We start from the raw sequence: 14,670 nt of genomic DNA, 5'->3' as shown, positions 1-14,670 counted from the left end.
ACTGCTCAACGGTGATGCCACACCGACATTCTGGACCCCCCGAAGTAAGAGCCGGGGGCTCCGGCAAGGACACGGGGACAGATGAAAAGGTGCCGCGGGCGTCCTTAAGTACCGGCTAAACACCCAACGTCCCTAAGCCGAGGGAACTGAGCCCAGCTTCCAACAGCAACTACTCCGAGGGCGGATGAGAAGGACCACAGAAGGGAACGAAGGAAGGACCACTGACCGTGTCGAGGAGGGCGGAGGGCTCCGGCTGCGTGTCCTTGGGCGCGGGGCCGGGCGGCGGCGGCGGAGGGAAGTTGGGGCTGAAAACCATGAGGTCGCTCTTGGCCGCGCCGTCCGCCACGCACAGGCTGCGGCTGTGGCGCTGCGAGTACGACCAGCTACCCACTTCGCTGGCGCACACCAGCGTCGTGGGCCCGGGCCCCGAGAGCACGGCCGCCCGCGGCGCCCAGCGCGACGCCCCGTACAGCACCACGGCCAGCAGGAACAGGCTGGACACGGCGCAGATGGCCACCACCAGCCACACGTTGGTGGCCGCGCTGGCCGCGCCGGGCCCCATCTCCGCGCCCAGCGCCGCCCGCGACGACGACGACGACGATCCCGCGGCCAGCGCCGCCTCGGCCGCCTCCACCAGCGACACGCTGAGCGTGGCCGTGGCCGAGCGCGCCGGCTCGCCGTGGTCGCGCACGACGATCAGCAGCCTGTGGCGAGGCCCGTCCGCCTCGTCCAGCGCCCGCGCCGTGCTCACCTCGCCGCTGTACAGCCCGACGCGGAAGGGGCCCTTGGCCCGCGGCTCCCACAGCTCGTAGCGCAGCCACGCGTTGTAACCCGAGTCGGCGTCCACGGCGCGGATCTTGGCCACCACCTGCCCCGCCGGCGCCCCCCACGCCGCCCACGCCCACAGCGTGTCCGACACCGAGCCCAAACCCGCCGCCGCCGCCGCCGCCGCCTCGCCCGCCGCGCCGCCCGCCTCCGGCGCCGAGCCCGCGGCCGGCAGCAGCGCCGGCGCGTTGTCGTTCTCGTCCAGCACGAAGAGCTGCACCGTGGCGTTGCCGCACAGCGGCGGCTCCCCCGCGTCCACCGCGCGCACCTCGAACTGCAGCACCTGCAGCTCCTCGTAGTCCAGGGACTGCAGCGCCCACACACGCCCGCTCTCCGCGTCCACCGACACGTAGCTCGACGCCGGCCGCCACCCGCCGGCCCCCGCCCCCGACGACGACGACGACGACACGGCCGCCGCGCCGCCCTCCCACACCGAGTAGCTGACGCGCCCGTTGCCCGCCTCGTCCGGGTCCCGCGCCCACAGCCGCGCCAGCTCCGCGCCCGCCGCGTTGTTCTCCCGCGCCAGCACCGTGTACACGGCCTGCGAGAACGCCGGCGCGTTGTCGTTCACGTCCGACACCGGCACCCGCAGCCCGCGGCTGGCGCGCAGCGCCGGCGCCCCGCCGTCCTCCGCTCGCACCTCCACCTCGTACTCCGACACCCGCTCCCGGTCCAGCGCCTCGCGCAGCACCAGCGAGTACGAGCCCGCGAACGTCGCCTCCAGACCGAACGGCGACGCCGGCCACACCCAGCACCGCACGCGCCCGTTCGCCCCCGAGTCCCGGTCCGACACGCTCAGCAGGGCCACCACCGTCCCCACCGACGCGTCCTCCGACACCGGCACCGACAGCGACGTCACCCGCACCTCCGGCGCGTTGTCGTTCACGTCCACTACCTCCAGTTCCATGCTGCAATGACTGGAAAGTGGAGGTGTCCCATGGTCTCTCGCCTCAATACGGAAATCATATACACTGACTTCTTCGAAGTCCAGGGCTGCTGTGAGGTGAACCTCCCCAGTCTTCGGATTGACAGAAATCACATCTCTTCCACTTGGAGGAACGAAACTGGTTGCAGTAAAGGTCACCTCGCTATTACTTCCCAAATCCGGATCCGTGGCATTTACACGCCCCACGAGCGTCCCCACGGAAGTACTCTCCGGCAGCTGCACTTTATACACCGACTGGTTGAATTTGGGCGCGTTGTCATTCGCGTCCAGCACCGAGATCACCAGCTCCATTTCCCCTGTCAGAGACGGCCGGCCCCCGTCACTCGCCGACAGCACCAACCGGTGCACAGGAATCGTCTCGCGGTCCAGAGATTTCGTTAAAACGAGTTCGGGTACAAGATTTCGCTCATTCGACTTTTGTAAATCCAGAGAGAAATGCTCGCTGGAGCTCAGTGTGTAGGAGAGCTGCGCGTTCGATCCGATATCCGCATCCGACGCGCCCTCCAGCGGGAAACGAGACCCCGGCACCGATGACTCCGCGATGCTGAGGTTTCTGCGGGCGGCGGGGAAGATGGGGGCATTGTCGTTGATGTCGGTGACCTCCAGCTCCACATGGAAGACGCGCAGCGGCCGCTCCACCAGCACCTCCAGGCGCAGCGCGCACGGCGCGCTCTTGGCGCACAGCTCCTCCCGGTCCAGCCGCGAGCTCACCACCAGCGCGCCGCTCGCCCCGCTCACCTCCACGCTCGCCCGCCGGCCCTGCGCCACCAGCCGCAGCCGCCGCGCCTCCGCCTCGCCCGCCTCCAGCCCCAGGTCCTGCGCCAGACGGCCCACCACCGTGCCGGCCTTGGCTTCCTCCGGCACCGAGTACCGCACCTGCCCGCCCGCCAGCGCCCAGGCCGCCTGCAGCACCAGCACCCGCACCGCCGCACACCAACGCTCCCCCATCGCCGCCGCTGGATCGCCGCCGGATCGCCGCCGGATCGCCGCTGTGGCCGCTCTGTGTGCCGGCCCCGGCCCGGTCCCGCACGGCTCCCCGCCGCCGCCCGCACGCAGCGGCTCTGCTGCCCGGCCCGCGCCGCCCCCCCGCGCTCACAGCCGGGCTCTCCGCCGCACCGGGGCGGAGCCGCCCACACGCCGTTCCCGAGCCTGCAGCGACACCGTGCGCTGCTCCGCCGCCTCACACGCTCCCACAGCTCCCACGCCGCTGCCCCGCGATTGGTATGTTTTCTGCCGTGTCCTGTTGTCGTGATCCTCTTTTTTTTTTTTTTCCTGATATTTTCTACGTCCTCTTTCTTCGCTGCCTTTTCATTTTTCTTGCTTCCTGCATTTCCTACTATTCGGAGATATTTCGGTCATGTTTGCTTCTTTTCTTTGTAGCCTTCTTTATTTTTTCCTTGACTGTCTTCATTTTCGTTTTTGTTATGCTACTTTCTACTCCTTTCCCATCTTCCACTCCCCTGTATTCCTTAGCGGCACCGGAGGTCGTCATTTTTCTCTGCCACCGCGGAGATCATAAAATGCGGAACCATCAGCGCTAATTACAGAGTATCATTGTTGGAGAGCTGTACTGCTCTAACCAAGGCTGTTAGGAACCAGCTCCGCTCAATGTGTACAGATAAGGTTGGTGCGTGCTGGTCAGCTCTTTTATCGTCTGCTTTATGTTTGCATTCTGTCCTTCATTTCTTACTTTCATTCCGGTTTGTTTGGTTTGTTTTTTGGTTTGGGGTTTTTTTGTGGGTTTTTTGGTTGTTTGTTTCTGTTTTTTGTATGGGTTCATTATTTTCTTTACTACTTCTACTACTATTATTATTATTACTAATAATAATAATAATAATTTCGTTTTGCTAATTCTATTTTTCACTTCCATTTACCCTCTTTCCCTTCTCTTTCTTGTTCCTTCTCTATGCTTTTCATTCCTCCTCATCCCTGTCCAAGGTCTTTCCCGCCCCTCCTCATTTGTTTCCATCTTGTCCCTTCTGATATTTTTTGTTTTTCCTTAACTAAAATACATACCAAAACTTTCCAACGTTGTTTGGGAATATCTCTCTATTTTCTTCTTTTTATCTGACTCCTTCATGTAGCTCTTTCTTTGCCTTGGTTTTTTTTTTTTTTTTTTTTTAATTCTTGTTTCTACATTCTTCTTCCTTTCTCTTCTCCCTTCCTCTCCTCCTTTCTTGTCGTTGCCTCCCCTTCTCTTCTACTTCCTTACTTACGTCTTCTGGACAATCTTTCCTTCAACAAAATATTTTTAAACCACCTACGGCCCCTCTGCCACGAACCACGACATGCCCTTGGGGCCAGAGTCTCGTTTCTCTGCCTTACACCTCCTATCCATGTGCAGATGGAGCGACCTACTTGCTGTCCGTGCACCTGTAACTTCCCCTCCCTCCAGCAAAAAGGACACACGTCTTCATTCAGCCTCCAGTGTTCTCAAGGCCAAGCAATAACACAGCAAGGCAGTCAGGTGGCAAAGAACAGCTCTGCTACATCAAAGGAGGTTCCACCACTCTCAGACACAGAAGCTGAAGCCACAATTTTTGGGACATCTGTGTACAGACGCCTGAAAGAGTTCGAACTGATCACGGAATTTTCTCATTCAGGAACTCAAACCTATCACAGCCCAGCATGACAACCCTACTTAAAGACTTAACAAAGCACTGGGCAACCACAGCTCCTGAGGACTCGTCATCTCCCTCAGTCCTGCATGACTCACTTTCCACTTGCATGTTCAAAGCTCTTCTCTTCCTTTCTGGCAGGCACTTGCTGCCTAGACAACACACCAAGAACCTCGGAATCTACAAGGCCCCACGTAAAATCTCTCCCTCACCTTAGAATGATCCACTTGTCACACAGTCAAACGAAACAATGAAGGTAACATCACAACAAGGTCACTAAGAACACTCCCTTGACCTCATACACATCTATTTAGTGAAATGAATTTTGGTTCCTCCTCCATCCCCGCTTCCTCTCACCCACTCAGGCTGTGCCAGGAAGCATCAGAAAAGGAATGAGAGCAGGTAACAGCTGCTTGGGTGGTCCAGTATAATGAACGTTCTGCTGATTCAACAAAAAGATGCCACAACTCAACAGGAATTAAAGTACACTGGTCTCAAGAATATCCACATTCAGTGTACGACCAACTTCTTCCGAAATGGTTCCCTCTTCAGAAAAGAAGTATTTTCTGGAAAGGGAGGTTAGCTTTAAAGGATGTTTACCCTTAAAACTACCAGTGTTTCTGGGAAAGCTGGATAGAAAAATGTCACTTATGTTCCACAAATTCTGGACAGCATGCAGTGCCCATTACCCACTTCTATCACAGGGGAAAAAGGAAGCAAGACCAGTAAGCTGCAGAAATTCTCTCAAAGTGAAACTCTGAAGAAAGGAATAGACATCCCCCAAACGGATGGGGAATGCCCCAAATATCTGCCACGTTGCCGTTGAGAGACAGGAAATAAACACAACAAGAAACAAACCTAGCAAAACAAAAGCATGTGCAGTTTGATAGAGAAAACAGAGAGAGAAAAAAAAGTCAAATTATGCTGTATTGAAATTCAAGCTTTGGCAACATCTTGAATACCAAGACCCATCTAGCAGGACTAAAAGCAGAGAGGTAATGAGGGAAAGATTCAGAGAAGGGTCGGCAGCATGATCCAAATTTCAAAAAAGTTCTCTTTGACCAACAATATTCCACACCAAACCCAAGTAATTAAAGGCACACAGGGCAGATGTCTTCACTGAGAGCAATACCAGAACGAACAACAGTGCCCTAAAATATGCACAAGTTCTGGGTGTCCTGAGAGGATCCCAGGAAAGCAGCACTGTGTGGTGGAACCATTCCTGAAGTATTCTATTATAATCCTGTAATTTTGCACCCAGAGAACTGAGATCTCCACAGCTAAACACACATTCTCCATTTCCTCCCCAAAGATGTATTCGAATCCTCCCCTTTCCCCATGTCTGGAACAAAGGTTATATAGAGTTCTGCAAATCCATTCTGTGACTCTTTGACTTTTCCCACATGCAAGGATGCTTTGTGTCTTTTCAGCAATTTCAAATACAAACCGAGTTCTTAAAGGTTTTGCAATTAGAGTCATGAACAATACTGACCCCAGTCCCCACAAATCTTCAAGAAAATGACACCGACCCGGAACCACAAATCCAGTCAAAATGTTAACTGGGTGGAAGAATTTGTACAGTAGAAAACCAGAACTCGGCTGCTCTGGAGCTGTGGAGGTTTGGTGTGTACATCCAGACACGGGAATGAGCCGTGTGTGATAACAGGACACACCATCTCGACACAGACTCCCCATGCAGGAGCACAAGAAGGGGAAGAAAAGAACAACAAGATTACACCCCCTCCCTCAACTGCCCTTAAAAATCCTCTGAAGACGAGCACAGACCCGCATGGCAAGAGCTGTGGAAGCTGGAATAAATGCTCTACAATACACATGGAAAGCAGTTTGTAGTGCCATCCTCCCACAACAACACTCCCAAAACAGTACCAAAAATGTTCATCTTTCTCACGTTACCCACTCTTTTCCAACACATTCCACGGGTCAGGACAGAGGCATCACAAACAACTGTCTCTGATGGGAGATATTCATAACTCCAAAGGACTCTGTGGCCATTTCAATGCCACATATTATCTCAAGATCCAGAAGGCCTCCAACACAAGACACTTGGAACTTGGAAAAGGATCCTGGGCAGAAACACTCTGCGCCCATCCTGGCTCCTGCTTTTTCCTAGGCATGCTCCATTCCTCACTCTGTCACAGTTATTCTCAAGAAAAGGGCAACATCATCTCACATCTCCCATTCCCCCCTTCTTATGTCACCGAGCAGGATTTTACAGATTATTTCCAGTTACCTCAGACAAGTCCCCCACTACTCCAGAAGATTACCCCAGTTTTCACTGTGACTCTGTTGGACCAACCAAAATGGAGAAATTACTCTCTACTGAATGAAAATACATTAGACCAGAAGTCTAAATCGTCAGCTGTCCCCACAACTCTTGTAGAGGAAAATGACAGAGCATGTGGACAGAGAAGACACCACATGTGATACCACCAAGCTCAGCACTCTGCAATGGCAGTACACATTGCTTTGGGTCTGTTACCAGCAGAGCCTCCACCTTTTGCCGTCCCATACGAAACCCGGGTGGAAATACCACGTAGTAAAAAAGCAAGAGCGCTGTCTGCAAAAATGACACTTTATGGAAGCGATTTCATTTAAGAGGAAAACAATTATTATCCACACCGGCAAACCATAACTGCGGATTGTAATATCACACCTAGTTCTCTAGCAGGCCATCCGGGGACACTGCGACAAATGCAAAGGAGCCTTTGACACTCTTAAGCACCTGTCAAGCACCCGCCGCCCTCGGGCCGCAGCAATTTGGCCTGGATCTCAGCAGTGACTGCTCGGGTCACACGGCAGAAGGGACAGAAGGAGGAGAGAATAAGGAGAGATGAGCAAAGGAAGGACCACTGACCGTGTCGAGGAGGGCAGAGGACTCCGGCTGCGTGTCCTTGGGCGCGGGGCCGGGCGGCGGCGGAGGGAAGTTGGGGCTGAAAACCATGAGGTCGCTCTTGGCCGCGCCGTCCGCCACGCACAGGCTGCGGCTGTGGCGCTGCGAGTACGACCAGCTGCCCACTTCGCTGGCGCACACCAGCGTCGTGGGCCCGGGCCCCGAGAGCACGGCCGCCCGCGGCGCCCAGCGCGACGCCCCGTACAGCACCACGGCCAGCAGGAACAGGCTGGACACGGCGCAGATGGCCACCACCAGCCACACGTTGGTGGCCGCGCTGGCCGCGCCGGGCCCCATCTCCGCGCCCAGCGCCGCCCGCGACGACGACGACGACGACGATCCCGCGGCCAGCGCCGCCTCGGCCGCCTCCACCAGCGACACGCTGAGCGTGGCCGTGGCCGAGCGCGCCGGCTCGCCGTGGTCGCGCACGACGATCAGCAGCCTGTGGCGAGGCCCGTCCGCCTCGTCCAGCGCCCGCGCCGTGCTCACCTCGCCGCTGTACAGCCCGACGCGGAAGGGGCCCTTGGCCCGCGGCTCCCACAGCTCGTAGCGCAGCCACGCGTTGTAGCCCGAGTCGGCGTCCACGGCGCGGATCTTGGCCACCACCTGCCCCGCCGGCGCCCCCCACGCCGCCCACGCCCACAGCGTGTCCGACACCGAGCCCAAACCCGCCGCCGCCGCCGCCGCCGCCTCGCCCGCCGCGCCGCCCGCCTCCGGCGCCGAGCCCGCGGCCGGCAGCAGCGCCGGCGCGTTGTCGTTCTCGTCCAGCACGAAGAGCTGCACCGTGGCGTTGCCGCACAGCGGCGGCTCCCCCGCGTCCACCGCGCGCACCTCGAACTGCAGCACCTGCAGCTCCTCGTAGTCCAGGGGCTGCAGCGCCCACACACGCCCGCTCTCCGCGTCCACCGACACGTAGCTCGACGCCGGCCGCCACCCGCCGGCCCCCGCCCCCGCCCCCGACGACGACGACGACACGGCCGCCGCGCCGCCCTCCCACACCGAGTAGCTGACGCGCCCGTTGCCCGCCTCGTCCGGGTCCCGCGCCCACAGCCGCGCCAGCTCCGCGCCCGCCGCGTTGTTCTCCCGCGCCAGCACCGTGTACACGGCCTGCGAGAACGCCGGCGCGTTGTCGTTCACGTCCGACACCGGCACCCGCAGCCCGCGGCTGGCGCGCAGCGCCGGCGCCCCGCCGTCCTCCGCTCGCACCTCCACCTCGTACTCCGACACCCGCTCCCGGTCCAGCGCCTCGCGCAGCACCAGCGAGTACGAGCCCGCGAACGTCGCCTCCAGACCGAACGGCGACGCCGGCCACACCCAGCACCGCACGCGCCCGTTCGCCCCCGAGTCCCGGTCCGACACGCTCAGCAGGGCCACCACCGTCCCCACCGACGCGTCCTCCGACACCGGCACCGACAGCGACGTCACCCGCACCTCCGGCGCGTTGTCGTTCACGTCCACCACCTCCAGCACCACCTTGCAGTGACCCGACAGCGAGGGCGTCCCCTTGTCTTTAGCCTTCACATGTAGGTCATACAAAGTAATTGCCTCAAAGTCCAGGGTACCCTTCAGTCTGATCTCCCCAGTGTTCGCATGAATGCTGAAAACATCTGAGGCAGAGGGCGGAACAACGGTATCAATTTCGTAAACCACGTCTCCATATATTCCCAAATCCAGATCTGTGGCATTTACTCGCGCCACGAGCGTCCCCTCCAATGCGTTTTCTGGCAAAACTACGTTATACACTGACTGGTTGAACTGAGGCGCATTGTCATTTACGTCCAGCACGGAGATCACCAGCTCCATTGTCCCTGTCAGGGACGGCCGGCCCCCGTCACTCGCCGTCAGCACCAACCGGTGAACGGGAATCGTCTCGCGGTCCAGAGATTTCGTGAGTACCAGAAACAGGGACTTACTGCGAGAGTTACTCTTTTCTTCCTCTATTCTAAAATGTTCGCTGGGGCTGAGTGTGTACGAGAGCTCCGCGTTCGCTCCGATATCCGCATCCGACGCGCCCTCCAGCGGGAAACGAGACCCCGGCAAAGTGGTGAATTCCGCGATGCTGAGGTTTTTTCGGGCGGCGGGGAAGATGGGGGCATTGTCGTTGATGTCGGTGACCTCCAGCTCCACATGGAAGACGCGCAGCGGCCGCTCCACCAGCACCTCCAGGCGCAGCGCGCACGGCGCGCTCTTGGCGCACAGCTCCTCCCGGTCCAGCCGCGAGCTCACCACCAGCGCGCCGCTCGCCCCGCTCACCTCCACGCTCGCCCGCCGGCCCTGCGCCACCAGCCGCAGCCGCCGCGCCTCCGCCTCGCCCGCCTCCAGCCCCAGGTCCTGCGCCAGACGGCCCACCACCGTGCCGGCCTTGGCTTCCTCCGGCACCGAGTACCGCACCTGCCCGCCCGCCAGCGCCCAGGCCGCCTGCAGCACCAGCACCCGCACCGCCGCACACCAACGCTCCCCCATCGCCGCCGCTGGATCGCCGCCGCCGGATCGCCGCCGCTGGATCGCCGCCGGATCGCCGCTGTGGCCGCTCTGTGTGCCGGCCCCGGCCCGGTCCCGCACGGCTCCCCGCCGCCGCCCGCACGCAGCGGCTCTGCTGCCCGGCCCGCGCCGCCCCCCCGCGCTCACAGCCGGGCTCTCCGCCGCACCGGGGCGGAGCCGCCCACACGCCGTTCCCGAGCCTGCAGCGACACCGTGCGCTGCTCCGCCGCCTCACACGCTCCCACACAGCGCCTCTGCCTCCGCTGCCTCATCGCCATGCCCTCTGCTGTCTGTTGCTCCCGTTCTCCTTCTTTTCCTTATCTCTGTTCCTTTATTGCTTGCTATTTGCTTGCATAGGTTCATTTCTCTCCCTCCTCTTCTCCTTTCTTTCTTTTGTTTCCTCTGGTTTTTTATCCGTTTGCTTTTCCCTTCTCTTTCCTTCTCTTTTCTTTGTAGTCTTCCTATCCTTTTCCGTTCTTGAGTATCCTGTTCGCTCTCCTTTGATTTATTGCCCTGTCCTAATGTTTCAGCCATTTCCCCTTCCTTTCCAATCTTTGCACTTGTTCACTCCCACCGGCAATTCGCCCGTTGCCTCCTGCGCCGCGGTGAAGACCATCAAAATCGGAGCTCTCAGCGCCAATTACGCTATATCAGCGCGAGATAAGGTATATTAGTGCTAATTATGGTATCTCAGCGAGAGTTATGGTATAGCAGCGCCCGAGCGAGCTGCTCCAATCGCGGGAAAGGCTGCCAGGGACCAGCTCTGCTCCGAGTCTAAACATAAGGTCGGTGCCTGCTGATCAGGTCCTTTTTCTTTCTGCTTTTTTCTTCCATTCTCTTCGTTACTTCTCTGCTCCCTTTCTGTCCTACTTTTTACTTGTATAGTCTCCTTCATTTATATATGCTTTTCTCCTTCATTTTCTTCTGCTATTCTTACTCTTCTTTTTTCTCTCTTTCCCTTCTCTTTCCTAATTCCCTTTCCTATGTCTTTTTCATGCTATTAATATTCATATTTTTTTACCTCCTCCTTCTAATTTTCTTTCCTTATCTCTTATGTGCTTCTATTTGCTTCACTAATATTCCTTTCAAAATTTTATATAATATTCTCAATGAGCATGTCTTTTCGAAAAAGTTCTCATTCCTCTTCCTTGAAACGATTCCTTCCATTATGTCTTTCATTCCACTCTCTCTTTGTCCTTTTTCCTTTTTCTTCTCTGTTCTTCTCTCTTTTTTCTTTTTTTTTTTTTTCTTCCTTATTTCTTTTTTCTTTCTCTTCTCGCTGTACGGTCTTTTCCTCTCCTTGTCTGTTGCTGTCATCCTTGTATCTTCTACTATTATTTCCACTTATGGTAATGTTTTAAAAATTGTTACACCACCACGTCATGAAGCCAGGACAGACCCTTTGGCAAAAGGGCACTCCCACCTCTCATTCCTCATGACAGGGATTTGCTTTCTTGCTTTCCTCTACTACCACGCACCTGCAGCTTCCTCTCCCTTCAGGATCAAAGCCACATTTGGCGCCTTCAGTCATTTCAACGACCCGAGAAATGAATCGACAAAGCAAACATATCCTAAAGAACAGCTTTATTACATCAGAGAAGATTTCACCCATTGAGACATCTAATACAAAAAAGCTTCCAGTGTCTATGTGACACTGGGCAGTCTCTGCTTTGCAAAAGCAAACCCATCAGATCCCAGCATGATAATCCTCCAAGAAGGCTGCAAAAAAAGCATGATGACATCATATTCCTCATTTACCTCAAGGAAGAACAATTCGGCCAGACCCATATTTCAGAGCTATTAAAAAATTCACCACACCATTGTCACTGAAAGCATCCTCTGCATGCCCAACACATCTACTCCGAGAAAAGCATTAAGGTCACCTCTCCATCTGTCTTTGCTGCCCCCTTCTCACCCTGTGCCAGGAAACAGCAGAATCGAATGAGAGCACACAATGGTGCTCCAAACCTACAGGAATTTTAATTCAGGCCATACTCAACCAATGCAACATGAAGATACCACAGCTGAACAGGAACCAAAGTTCACCTGTCTCACACACAGCCGCTTCTGGTAGCAGTAACTCACCTACAGCATCACTGGTTACTTCTTCAGAAAAAGGAACTCCAGGACCAGGAGTATTTGTTTGAACGGACAGTGTCCCTTAATGCCAGCTAGGAGACCAAGACCACGGACATGACTGATGCAGTGTCCCAAGAAAGGCTGGCAGAATGATACAAAGCTCAAAAAGTCAAATTTCAAAAACTTCAGAAAGTTTCTGGTTGACCAAGAAACTTCCACAGGAATGACAAGGGATTAAAGGCATGCATGGCAAGGCACTTCAGAAGCTGTAATATCACAGGGAACAACAGAAAACAAGAATACTGAGACCTGCTGGAGATCCTGAGAGGATCCCACAAGAGCAGCACTACGTAGTGGGCGTTTACTCAAGGCTTTCTGTTGGCATCCTCTATGACTCTCAGAAATGGGAAATGAGATCTGCACAGCTAACCACACATTCTCCAGTTCCTCCACAGTGACACAGACCACATTCTACTCAGGAGTTCCACTTTCCTGAGACAACACTCCTCCCCACTCCAATTCACCCTCCCCATCACATAGGCCCAGGCCTCATTTAGTCCCACAGACAGGATCACTGCCAAAATATCCAACATTGCTCAGCCTCAGCACCATCCTCTGTCTGGAAGTCTCACTCTCTGTATGATCCAAGCCCTTGTACTTCCTCATCTTCCTCCATGATCACCACAAAAGGCATAAGGAATGTCTAAAAGCCATACAGCATCTGCAAAGCTCTTCCCAGCTACATGATCTTCACCATGAAGGCGTTGCTCCTTTTCAGCAAACTCAAATGGAAATTCCAAAGAACTGGACCTAATACTTTGTAAAATTTCCGTGATTACATCTGTGACAGCTCTGATCCCAGTCCACACACATTTATTTCCTCAAGAGAACACAGCAAGTGCCAAAGCACAGGAGCATCCACAGTGTCAACCATGTGGGACAACTTGTTCCACATGAACTGGGTTAATCATGCAGGCTTTAGGGTGTCCTTGCAAATATCAGAATCATCCACATGTGACATCACGACACACCATCTCTACTGAGGCCACTTTTATAGTGCAAAAGTAAAGGGAGTTGAGCACATAAAGATTACAGCACATCAAGATTTACTTCCAGTAAAGGAAGCTGACCACATAAAGACTATAAATCCTGGTAAATCCCACCTGAGGAGGAGCAAGGAACCATCACGGAAAAATCTACAGCTTTGCGGACTACTATGGAATCCCACTGCTACACAAGGACAGCAAGTTTAGGCGTTCCCCTCCCACAACACCTTGAACCTCAACAAGTTGCTCCATCAGACAACATTCAGCACTCTCCATCTCACTGGTTCTTACCAACACATGGCCTACATCAGGCAGGCGGCAGCAGAAGAGACAGTCTCTCGTGGAGAAACTCCTAACTGCAAAGGACATTGTGGACATTTCAGTATCACACTCTCATCTCATTATCAGGAAGGCTTCCCACTCCTGACCCTTACGATCTTGGACAGTATCCTCAGCAAGAACACTCTGTTCCCATCCTGTCTCACCCTTTCCTCTACAAATCCTTCACTCCCCTACTCTGAGACCTGTTCTAAAGACAAATATATAACCTCATGATATTTTCTTATGACACGATCCATGGTCTCCCCGAGGATTTTCAGTTTCCCCACACAAGTCCTTCTGCTGCTCATGGTCACCCTTACCATCAGAACAGTGACAGGCCCTACTCTGTGCAACAGATCACAGTTTCCTTTCCTACCACAAGGTTCAACATGACCATTGCTTATCCTTCCCAGCAATGATGCACCATAAAATTCCACGGATGGTGTCATCAACACAGCGTATGACAGATGTTCTAAAGCTGACACCTCATGCTTTATAATGCTCCTCTCTAGGAATAATGTTTTCAAAGGTGATGCCGGAACCTCTAAACAGCAGTAGCATTAATTTTGTGCTCCAAGAAAAGAACCAATACTGCGGGGAGGACACTAACACATGATACTGCCTGTGTAAGAGAATGTAATTTAAGAATTGGTGGTTATAGGTGATTCTTTGATGTTGGGGGCTATTTGTCTGTTTGTTTGCTCACGACCGAAGGGAAGATTGCCACTTTTAAAGCACTCTTGGAGTCTTAATCATTATTGTGACAATTGATGCAAATTTTGAGAGAACATTAAAGAAGGACAGTGTACTTCACACTATGTCTCCGGTCAGAAAAGCAAATCCTCAGAAACATGGGCAGCAGGAAAACAACAAATAAATTTCTCTCTTGAAACACATACTTTCGGTCTTCTCCCTGAATTCCTTATACTATATACACTCTTCTCCCTGAGAATTTTCTGCTACTAATCAGAAAAACATGATACCTGCAAAAAGATCATAGGAAATTATTGCCACAACTCCCCTATTTGCTGAATGACTCTCAGAGTAGAACGATAAGAGAGAACATTTGTCCTTGAATATCCCCTTTTCCGCCTTGCATCATACCTTCACATTTGACTATATTAAAGAGGAGAGGGGCAGTTTTCAATGAAAAGACAAATGAATACCAGCACAGTCAACAGTCAGCAAAGGCAATGAGGCGGTACACAAAGCCTGCGAGTCTGTCACACCCACAGCCCGACTGTCTAGAACTCCTTCACCCAGCTCGGGTGGAAATGCTGCACATCAGCATCAGAACCCCCTTGTCTGCAAATCTCACACCTCCGCGCACTGCTTGTCGAACAGAACAGTAATTTAATTCTAGAGCAGAACAACTCACATTCAGAGCACCAAACCTCAGCTGCCTACAGTAACTGCTCGACGGTGATGCCACACCGACATTCT

The 14,670-nt window shown here is 54.6% G+C and overlaps 2 protein-coding genes across 3 annotated transcripts in view; both read right to left on the bottom strand.

Annotated features, from left to right (window-relative positions):
* LOC136297577 (protocadherin alpha-2-like) overlaps positions 1–14,670 on the bottom strand; it is a 139,349-nt gene extending 124,679 nt beyond the window's left edge. Inside the window, exon 1 of one of the 2 annotated variants that reach the window (XM_066197572.1) lies at positions 7,265–14,670. In XM_066197572.1, coding sequence (XP_066053669.1) covers positions 7,265–9,763 — 2,499 coding nt within the window. In that variant the 5' untranslated portion in view covers positions 9,764–14,670. The remainder of the gene's footprint in view (positions 1–7,264) is intronic. The other variant, XM_066197569.1, reaches the window with a different exon arrangement.
* Positions 155–4,709, bottom strand: LOC136297587 (protocadherin alpha-6-like). The gene has a single exon (XM_066197583.1). It carries the CDS (start codon positions 2,717–2,719, stop codon positions 170–172), a length of 2,550 nt encoding a protein of 849 aa, XP_066053680.1. The 5' UTR covers positions 2,720–4,709; the 3' UTR covers positions 155–169.

This window comes from Chamaea fasciata, unplaced genomic scaffold (assembly GCF_029207755.1).
Source record: "Chamaea fasciata isolate MVZ Bird 193981 ecotype frontalis unplaced genomic scaffold, bChaFas1.0.hap1 SCAF_15, whole genome shotgun sequence".
NCBI lineage: Eukaryota > Metazoa > Chordata > Aves > Passeriformes > Sylviidae > Chamaea > Chamaea fasciata.
This window is presented reverse-complemented; position numbering and strand designations above follow the sequence as displayed.

Excerpts from the sequence above, each read along its gene's own strand:
- LOC136297587 (XM_066197583.1), bottom strand. The coding sequence starts at position 2,719 with ATGGGGGAGCGTTGGTGTGCGGCGGTGCGGGTGCTGGTGCTGCAGGCG.